The sequence below is a fragment of the Malus sylvestris genome, chromosome 17, assembly GCF_916048215.2.
Source record: "Malus sylvestris chromosome 17, drMalSylv7.2, whole genome shotgun sequence".
Classification (NCBI taxonomy): domain Eukaryota; kingdom Viridiplantae; phylum Streptophyta; class Magnoliopsida; order Rosales; family Rosaceae; genus Malus; species Malus sylvestris.
The window spans coordinates 4,726,314-4,737,213 of record NC_062276.1 but is presented as its reverse complement, the minus strand read 5'-3'; the positions used below and the strand labels follow the sequence as shown (position 1 = coordinate 4,737,213).

The 10,900-nt window shown below is 43.4% G+C and overlaps 1 protein-coding gene across 1 annotated transcript; it reads right to left on the bottom strand.

Moving 5' to 3' along the window:
- Positions 1–540: 540 nt before the first annotated feature.
- On the bottom strand, positions 541–10,423 carry LOC126611426 (30S ribosomal protein S9, chloroplastic-like). The gene is made up of 2 exons (XM_050279715.1): positions 9,983–10,423; positions 541–1,018 (listed from the first exon to the last, which is right to left on the bottom strand). The coding sequence occupies exons 1-2, from the start codon at positions 10,331–10,333 to the stop codon at positions 731–733; spliced, it is 639 nt and encodes a 212-aa protein (XP_050135672.1). The 5' UTR covers positions 10,334–10,423; the 3' UTR covers positions 541–730.
- Positions 10,424–10,900: the final 477 nt, after the last annotated feature.

The window sequence follows — 10,900 nt, the reverse complement described above, 5'->3', positions numbered from 1 at the left end:
CTCCTTTTTTAGGGCTGGTCCATAACCCTAAATGTTTAGTCATTCGCTCCTCTCTTGTAAAAGCCCTTGAACTTCAAACCACCTTCATCTCGCTTGGAAAACCGGCATAAATTTTGGTTTCAATTTTGTTATCCTTGGAGCCTACAAAGTTATTGTAATTTTTATGCAATGATGTAAACAAAGTTATTGTACTTTTTATGCAATGATGCAGGTTGCATGTCACTTGACGCCTAGGTTTGGAAAATAAAAATTTGGGATATAGAGCATTTTCTATAGCTAAAATTAGTGATAATCTACTATTAACTAAAGAAGTAATAACTAACAAATCAAGGTTATCTGAAAAAATCGTGCATGTTATGGCCGAATAATTCGATGGATCAATTCACTTGTGTTCTTGCTGATTAGAGTATTGGCCGGAAATTGTTGAGAAAAAGGCGATCTAGCGAGCAAGCTGCCTTGAGCCGGTACTTGAATTTATGCCCAAAAACTCTAGGATCATATGATATAACCCTAGAAACATAAATATGTCTGGCAATCAAGTTATGGGAAGTAACAAATTAAGTTACCAAATCCAAATTCCTTGCTTTCAATCTACATTCACATTTCCAAATGAAAACCTGTTCATATTGTGCACAAAAAGATTTCACTACAAAAGCCACTTAATCTACAATGGAAGCCGAGATCTTTGTATGGCTTGCGATGTTCACAGCATAGAAAAGGAAAGACGAGTCTAACGCTTTGAAAACTGAGGGGCCTTGCGAGCTTTCTTGAGACCAGGCTTCTTCCTTTCAACTACTCTGGCGTCTCTGGTCAGCAGCCCTTCCTTTCTGAGAGGTCTTCTATGGTCTTCGCTGACCTTTAGCAAAGCTCGAGCAATGCCAAGGGATATCGCCTGCGCCTGACCAGAAAGGCCACCACCATGAGCCTTGACAAACACGTCGTACCCACTTTCGTATCCTAAAGTAACCAATGGTACTCTTACGTACTGTAGCCACAACGGGTTGCCTTGCAGATATTCCTACACAATGTTATAATACAGAATCATAAGGGTTTCGTTAACATTGTCTAAAGCAAACAAAATCCCCTAACAAGCAACTTTGGTGCCTGTACTCCAACTACTGCTATACTTGCTACATGATCATGATATTCACGACAGATGTGACAATTATTTGTTGACCATGAGATTTAAAAAAGAAAGCATTGTTCAAGGAATTGCTGATACTGAAAGCTGTAAAGGACTCGGACCACAAGAAATATCACAGTAGTCGGCAACCATGAACGAAACCTAACACAAATCATCGCATTCCACTCAGAGTTGTATCTAGAAACAGATAACAGATCGAAAAACAAGATTAGACAAACGAATTAACCACTACCCAAACCTTTCCATCATAAACATAATCCCCAAAGAAGAATGCTTGAATTCAACAACAACAACAACAACAACAACAACAAAGCCTTTTCCCACTAAGTGGGGTCGGCTATATGAATCCTAGAACGCCATTGCGCTCGGTTTTGTGTCATGTCCTCCGTTAGATCCAAGTACTCAAGTCTTTTCTTAGGGTCTCTTCCAAAGTTTTCCTAGGTCTTCCTCTACCCCTTCGGCCCTGAACTTCTGTCCCGTAGTCACATTTTCGAACCGGAGCGTCAGTAGGCCTTCTTTGCACATGTCCAAACCACCGGAACCGATTTTCTCTCATATTTCCTTCAATTTTGGCTACTCCTACTTTACCTCGGATATCCTCATTCCCAATCTTATCCTTTCTCGTGTGCCTATACATCCCACGAAGCATCCTCATCTCCGCTACACCCATTTTGTGTACGTGTTGATGCTTCACCGCCCAACATTCTGTGCCATACAACATCGCTGGCCTTATTGCCGTCCTATAAAATTTTCCCTTGAGCTTCAGTGGCCTACGACGGTCACACAACACGCCGGATACACTCTTGCACTTCATCCATCCAGCTTGTATTCTATGGTTGAGATCTCCATCTAATTCTCCGTTCTCTTGCAAGATAGATCCTAGGTAGCGAAAACGGTCACTTTTTGTGATCTTCGCTAGATTGCTCCGGTCATTAGTGTGGATAAGTATATAAATAGATAGAGATAGGAAAGCAAACACAAGATGTACGTGGTTCACCCAGATTGGCTACGTCCACGGAATAGAGGAGTTCTCATTAATTGTGAAGGGTTTACACAAGTACATAGGTTCAAGCTCTCCTTTAGGGAGTACAAGTGAATGATTTAGTACAAATGACATTAGGAAATATTGTGGGAGAATGATCTCGTAACCACGAAACTTCTAAGTACCGGAGTGTGGTATCGTCTTGACTTTCCTTATCTGTCTCATAGGTAGATGTGGAATCTTCTCTGGAAGTACTCTTCCTCCATCCAGGGGTGGTATCTGTAACTGGTGGAGATGCACAAGGTAATGTATCAATGTCACTTGAAGCTTACTTGTAGTTTCAGGCTTGGTCAAGCGCGATACAAACCATGTAGTAGGAGTCCCCCAAGTCGCCGAGCTAGGGGATCTGCTGAAAGAGGTAACAGACAAGGTAAGCAATCAGAGCTCCGGCTGATTGTTCACATTCTCCCTATCTTGCAGGCAGCATGAAGGATAAAGAGAAGAAAAATGAGAAGAGATGATATGGGATACTTTTGCTTTTGAAGAAGTAACTTTCCACAGGCTTATTCTTGAACTGGGCTGGAGGGTTTTCTGGTTTCCTCCAGAGTATAAGGCCGACTGAAGAATTTGAAGGTCAAAACAAGTCCATCAAATCTAGAGTACGTTCGACCCTGCTGATATGGGATACTTTTGCTTTTGACAAAGTAGTGGATGTATCGGCACGTGTGCTGTTACGCTTGTCTCCACATGCTTCCTTGTATCCTTCTCACTTGCCCTATCTGTTCCTCAGGCAGATGCGGTATCTTCCCTGGAAGCATAAGATGTTGAAGATGAGTACTCGAGAGCAATGCCAGGTAAGTAATCAGGTAAGGGGTTCCAGGCAGTCAGTTCCTGGCTGGAAGCTTGATTCCAAGTGCTGACTGATTGCTCTCTTTCTCCTTGTCTTGCAGGTAAGAACAAGGCCAAAGGAAAAGACAGGGAAAAAGCATGATATGGGATACTCTTGCTTTTAACCCTGATGATATGAGATATTCTTGCTCTAGTATAGCTTGTTTACAGAGGTATTATCGGGGGGAAAGAAAGCTGAATATTTCGAAAGGCTTCGTTGAGAGTGCCCTCTCAGATAAGAGGAAGGGTTGAGCATTTTTGCAGGTCTGCCTATCCGTTGGGGATGGAGGTCGACATATATAGGAGTCTCCCTAACATCAAGTAATAATGCTATTCCTTTACCCTGCTTGGTCATAGCACAGTAGTGGGAGCTGCCAGCTTCACAAGTTTTAACTCTGTCAGAGCACTTTGAAAAAGTGGTCTGTGGTATCTGGAAAGCTGATGTTGCGTGTGAAGATTACAGACAAGCTTTATCCAAGGAGATCCGGCTCTTGAAGTTGGGAAAGTGGTGCCTCTTCGGTTTTCGAACAAGCAATCCTGTCGGGGATCTGGCTCTCGAGATTCGGAGAACGATGCCTCTTCGATTTTTGAGAAAGCAATCCTGCTGGGGGTCTGGCTCTCGAGATTCGGAGAGCGGTGTCTTCGATTTTTGAGAAAGTAATCATGTTGGGAGTCTGGCTCTCGAGATTCGGAGGGCGGTGCCTCTTTGATTTTGGAGCAAGCAATCTTGTTGGGAGTGTTTTCTCGAATATGAGTAAAGGTTGGGCATGTTTGCTAGTCTACCTTGCCACGAAGCACAGAGGTTGACACACAGGGACTTTCCAATTATCCAGCAGTGGTACTGTTCCTTTACCCTCTCTTCGATTTTTGACAAAATAATCATGTTAGGAGTCTGGCTCTCGAGATTCGGAGGGCGGTGCCTCTTCGATTTTGGAGCAAGCAATCTTGTTGGGGGTGTTTTCTCAAATGTGAGTAAAGGTTGGGTATGTTTGCTAGTCTACCTTGCCACGAAGCACAGAGGTTGACACACAGGGACTTTCAAATTATCCAGCAGTGGTACTGTTCCTTTACCCTCTCTTCGATTTTTGAGAAAGTAATCATGTTGGGAGTCTGGCTCTCGAGATTCGGAGGGCGATGCCTTTTCGATTTTGGGGCAAGCAATCTTGTTGGGAGTGTTTTCTCGAATGTGAGTAAAGGTTGGGCATGTTTGCTAGTCTACCTTGCCACGAAGCACAGAGGTTGACACACCGGGACTTTCCAATTATCCAGCAGTGGTACTGTTCATTTACCCTTGTGGGTAATAATATGGTAGCTAGGCCTTCAAAATTTATGTGTCTAAACTTTGTTAGTGTTGTTTCTTTGCTATTCTTTTACCCTTCTTGGTCAGAGTGATGTAGTGAGAGTTGCAAGCTTCACGTGTCTCAACTTTGTCAGAGAACTTTGGCAAAGTTATATGTGGCACCCATGAGCTACTGTTGCGTGTGGGAAGTGGGTGATTGAACAGTACGATTCATGTGCTTTCTACTTCGCCAGAAATCTTCGACAGAATGCCCATAATTTCCGCAAAGCTGAGTGTGCTTGTGACAGGTGCTGACAAGGCTGGAAAAGTAGTCTCAACTTTGTCAGAGAACTTTGGCAAAGTTATATGTGGTACCCATGAGCTACTGTTGCGTGTGGGAAGTGGGTGATTGAACAGTACGATTCATGTGCTTTCTACTTCGCCAGAAATCTTCGACAGAATGCCCATAATTTCCACAAAGCTGAGTGTGCGTGTGACAGGTGCTGACAAGGCTGGAAAAGTAGGTGCCTCTTCGATTTCTGAGATCGGCCCTCGTGGTCTCTGAGCAGCCCAGCTTTTGAGAAAGCAAACCTCTTCGATTTCTGAGATCGGCCCTCGTGGTCTCTGAGCAGCCCAGCTTTTGAGAAAGCAAACCTCTTCAATTTCTGAGATCGGCCTTCGTGGTCTTTGAGCAGCCCAGCTTTTGAGAAAGCAAACGCCTCTTCGATTTCTGAGATCGACCCTCGTGGTCTCTGAGCAACCCAACTTTTGAGAAAGCAAACGCCTCTTCGATTTCTGAAGCTTCGTCGAGTGCAGATTTTTATAGAGGCTGACATTAAGTTCCAAAGCACACTTGAATATCCACCAGTAGAAGCTCCATTCTTGCACTTCTAAGATCTTGATTTGTCCGACCTCTTCTCTCTTCTACACCTTTGAAAATGTCTGGCCCCTCCGACCGTCGTTTTGACTTGAACCTTGTTGAAGAGGCAGCCCCGCCTTCTCCAGACAACATATGGCGCCCATCCTTCGTCTCCCCTACTGGTCCTCTTACCGTTGGGGATTCCGTGATGAAGAATGATATGACCGCTGCGGTAGTGGCCAGGAACCTTCTCACTCCCAAAGATAACAGACTACTTTCCAAACGGTCTGATGAGTTGGCTGTTAAGGATTCTCTGGCTCTTAGTGTTCAGTGTGCAGGTTCTGTGTCTAATATGGCCCAACGCCTATTTGCTCGAACCCGCCAAGTTGAATCATTGGCGGCTGAAGTGATGAGTCTCAAACAGGAGATTAGAGGGCTCAAGCATGAGAATAAACAGTTGCACCGGCTCGCACATGACTATGCTACAAACATGAAGAGGAAGCTTGACCAGATGAAGGAATCTGATGGTCAGGTTTTACTTGATCATCAGAGATTTGTGGGTTTGTTCCAAAGGCATTTATTGCCTTCGTCTTCTGGGGCTGTACCGCGTAATGAAGCTCCAAATGATCAACCTCTGATGCCTCCTCCTTCTAGGGTTCTGTCCAGTACTGAGGCTCCGAATGATCCCCCTCCGGTGCCTTCTCTTTCTGGGGCTCTACCGACTGCCGAGACTTCTCCTAAGCAACCTTTGTGAAGGCTCCCTCTTGTTTGTTTATTTTGACTCAAGTATATGTACATATTTGTAATTTATCGGGGATATCAATAAATAAGCTTTCCTTCATTTCAACGTATTGTGTTAAATCACCAAAGCCTTCTTCGCCAAGTTCTTTGAATTTTCTTTTGTTGAAGCTTGTATGTTGGAGCTTTGTGAGTGGAGCATGTAGGTTGAGGTAGTGTTCCCTTAATTTCCCGAGCGAGGATAACTTCTCGGTTGGAGACTTGGAAAATCCAAGTCACTAAGTGGGATCGGCTATATGAATCTTAGAACGCCATTGTGTTCTGTCCTGTGTCATGTCCTCCGTTAGATCCAAGTACTCTAAGTCTTTTCTTAGGGTCTCTCTCAAAGTTTTCCTGGGTCTTCCTCTACCCCTTCGGCCTTGAACCTGTCCCATAGTCGCATCTTCTAATCGGAGCGTCAGTAGGCCTTCTTTGCACATGTCCAAACCACCGTAACCGATTTTCTCTCATCTTTCCTTCAATTTCGGCTACTCCTACTTTACCCCGGATATCCTCATTCCTAATCTTATCCTTTCTCGTGTGCCCACACATCCAACGAAGCATCCTCATCTCCGCTACACCCATTTTGTGTACGTGTGGATGCTTTACCGCCCAACATTCTGTGCCATACAGCATCGCCGGCCTTATTACCGTCCTATAAAATTTTCCCTTGAGCTTCAGTGGCATACGGCGGTCACACAACACGCCGAATGCACTCTTCCACTTCATCCATCCAGCTTGTATTCTATGGTTGAGATCTCCATCTAATTCTCCGTTCTTTTGCAAGATAGATCCTAGGTAACGAAAACGGTCGCTCTTTGGTATTTCTTGATCTCCGATCCTCACCCCTAACTCGTTTTGGCCTCCATTTGCACTGAACTTGCACTCCATATATTCTGTCTTTGATCGGCTTAGGCGAAGACCTTTAGATTCCAACACTTCTCTCCAAAGGTAAAGCTTTGCATTTACCCCTTCCTGAGTTTCATCTATCAACACTATATCGTCTGCCAAAAGCATACACCAAGGAATATGATCTTGAATATGTCCTGTTAACTCATCCATTACCAACGCAAAAAGGTAAGAACTTAAGGATGAGCCTTGATGTAATCCTACAGTTATGGGAAAGCTTTCGGTTTGTCCTTCATGAGTTCTTACGGCAGTCTTTGCTCCTTCATACATATCCTGTATAGCTTGGATATATGCTACTCGTACTCCTTTCTTCTCTAAAATCCTCCAAAGAATGTCTCTTGGGACCCTATCATATGCTTTTTCCGAATCTATAAAGACCATGTGTAAATCCTTTTTCCCATCTCTATATCTTTCCATCAATCTTCGTAAGAGATAGATTGCCTCCATGGTTGAGCGCCCTGGCATGAACCCGAATTGGTTGTCCGAAACCCGTGTCTCTTGCCTCAATCTATGCTCAATGACTCTCTCCCAAAGCTTCATTGTATGACTCATTAGCTTAATACCCCTATAGTTCATGCAATTTTGTACATCGCCCTTATTCTTGTAGATAGGCACCAAAGTGCTCGTTCGCCACTCATTTGGCATCTTCTTCGTTTTCAAAATCCTATTGAAAAGGTCAGTGAGCCATGTTATACCTGTCTCTCCCAAAACTTTCCACACTTCGATTGGTATATCGTCTGGGCCTACTGCTTTTCTATGCTTCATCTTCTTCAAAGCTACAACCACTTCTTCCTTCCGGATTCTACGATAAAAAGAGTAGTTTCTACACTCTTCTGAGTTACTCAACTCCCCTAAAGAAGCACTCCTTTCATGTCCTTCATTGAAAAGATTATGAAAATAACCTTTCCATCTGTCTTTAACCGCGTTCTCTGTAGCAAGAACCTTTCCATCCTCATCCTTGATGCACCTCACTTAGTTTAGGTCCCTTGTCTTCTTTTCCCTTGCTCTAGCTAGTTTATAGATATCCAACTCTCCTTCTTTGGTATCTAGTCGCTTATACATATCGTCATACGCCGCTAACTTAGCTTCTCTCACAGCTTTCTTCGCCTCTTGCTTCGCTTTTCTATACCTTTTACCATTTTCATCGGTCCTATCCTTGTATAAGGTTTTACAACATTCCTTCTTAGCCTTCACCTTTGTTTGTACCTCCTCATTCCACCACCAAAATTCCTTTTGGTGTGGGGCAAAGCCCTTGGACTCTCCTAATACCTCTTTTGCTACTTTTCGGATACAACTAGCCATGGAATCCCACATTTGGTTAGCTTCCCCCTCTCTATCCCACACACACTGGGTGATTATTTTCTCTTTGAAAATGGCTTGTTTTTCTTCTTTTAGATTCCACCATCTAGTCCTTGGGCACTTCCAAGTCTTGTTCTTTTTTCTCACTCTTTTGATATGTACATCCATCACCAACAAGCGATGTTGATTAGCCACGCTCTCTCCTGGTATAACTTTGCAATCCTTACAAGTTATACGATCCCTTTTCCTCATTAGAAGAAAATATATTTGTGTTTTTGACGACCCACTCTTGTAGGTGATCACATGTTCTTCTCTCTTCTTAAAGAAGGTGTTGGCTAAGAAGAGATCATATGTCATGGCAAAATCCAAGATAGCTTCCCCATCTTCGTTTCTCTCCCCAAAACCATGGCCACCATGAAAACCTCCATAGTTGCCTGTCTCCCTGCCCACGTGTCCATTTAAATCTCCTCCTATAAATAACTTCTCCGTCTGAGCAATTCCTTGCACCAAGTCTCCAAGGTCTTCCCAAAATTTCTCCTTCGAACTCGTATCCAACCCTACTTGAGGTGCGTACGCACTAATCACATTGATAAGTTCTTGTCCTATTACAATCTTGATTGCCATGATTCTATCTCCTACCCTCTTGACATCTACAACATCTTGTGTCAAGGTCTTGTCCACGATGATGCCAACACCGTTTCTCGTTCTATTTGTGCCCGAATACCATAGTTTAAACCCTGAGTTTTCTAGATCCTTTGCCTTATGCCCAACCCACTTAGTTTCTTGTAGACACATAATATTTATCATTCTCCTCACCATAACTTCTACTACTTCCATAGATTTTCCCGTCAAGGTTCCTATATTCCACGTTCCTAAACGCATTTTGCTCTCTTGAACTCTACCCTTCTGTCCTAGCTTCTTCACCCTTCCCCGTCTAATAGGATCAAAGTACTTCTTTTGTGTGTCCCGTGTAAAGTTGATAGGAGCATATGCTCCCAAACAACTTTGAGTGGAGTCGTTCGAAAAGAAGTTTCTATAGCCCCCTTGCTCATTTAACACTGCATCAGGGTGCCGATGGAGATACAGCGACCCTTGCTCACTTATCACTGTGCTCGGGCCACACAGCGCGCCACTTACGGGTGACGCCCTAGCTTTAGCGCGATTTCGTTCTGGATTCATTTTCATAAGGATTCGACGTGATCATGGAGTGTCGGCTGTCGACTACCTGACGCCCTCCCCCTCCTCCTTTATCCGGGCTTGGGACCGGCAATGTAAGATAAACTTACACGGCGGAGTTAGAATGCTTGAATTCAATACATAAAAATCATTGGCGCACTTTGAGCATAAAACGAAAAGAACAGAACAGAACAAACAAAGCAAAACATAAAGAACTAAGAACATCATAGCAGATAGTTAAAGAGCAATCCCCCACAACCGCATCTGCTATCGTAATGTTGTTAGGGGGTTTTGTCCAATGCGGGATGGTTGCAGGAGGTGAATAGCCCGCAACATTCTTCCGGCATTGAAGAATTTCGGAATGTTGTTCATCTTACAACATTTATATTACTTGTGTCTGGACTCAGTAACAAACAATATAAAAAGTACAAAAGCAAACATCTTTGGCTGCCCAAAGACGCACACTTTGAGCATGAAATTGCTTAACCGCAGAGATATCAGCTTAACTATACATTATTCACAAATCAACTACACTAAAATCATTATTCTTGTGGGGAAAAAAATCGAATTCTGTAGCTAACAAATCGGTAAAATTGGATGAGCACTGAAGCCCCAATTCGAAACCCTAAACTACATGTGTTAACAAAGAGAGCGAGAGAGAGAAGAGACCTTGGCGTCGCGATAGTTGATGATAACTTTTCCGGTGCCCTCCTGGAGTACAACACGAGCAATCGCACATTTCCGGCGACCGGTGCCAATGATTGTCTGAGCCGCAAAGCCGCCGGGAAGCCTCGATTTCACGTATTTCTTGAGGTTTTCAGTCTCCACCACTTCCGTTGGAGGAGCCGCCGCGACGGAAGCCACCACCAGACGAGGTGCACGTGTGGGGGCTCCGCACACGTGCGAAACAGACACTGATTTGGAGCCGGGAAACGACACAATGCTGGGCTTCTGAGCTACGTGGGAGGAAAACGAGAGAGAGGATAGGGATGACGTGAGAGCCGTTATCGAAACCGCCATTTTTGCCGTAATGTTTCACACCACTGAGCCTGCTGCTGGTGGGAAGATGAAGGGGATAATGTTTATACTGCGAAATGGGAGGATTAAGGGGATAACGTCTGCAACTGTTATTATTTCGTAAAATTGCACGACTGGCACCCATATTATTTGGCATTCGAATTTCCACCCCAAATAAAATTTGATCAATGTCATGTCACTCGTATTGACATTAAGGGTTTATATCAACTTTTCCCCATGAGTTTTTTAGGTTAGTTCACTTTGGTTATTTGAAAAATATTTAAGTCATGTTGTTAAATATTCTAAACTACTCTAATTTACAAAATAATAATAATAATAATAATAATAATAATAATAATTCAAACTTAAGTGTTGGGGACAAATTCGACGGGAACACGGTCCTTGACTAATTGGCCTAACCGACATTTGCGTAGAAAAATTAATTTTCTTGGAAGGGAATTGAGACCTGTGAGTTCCTCTATCACTAGTTATTCAGCCATGCATGTAAACATTTTAATCCAACTAGTTCTAAATTAAGTTCGTAAAGCCTACTCATTTGAAAGATAAGAT

Excerpts from the sequence above, each read along its gene's own strand:
- LOC126611426 (XM_050279715.1), bottom strand. The coding sequence starts at position 10,333 with ATGGCGGTTTCGATAACGGCTCTCACGTCATCCCTATCCTCTCTCTCG. Across the intron at positions 1,019-9,982 it reads TCAACTATCGCGACGCCAAG|GAATATCTGCAAGGCAACCC; the intron begins GTCTCTTCTCTC and ends AACATTGTGTAG.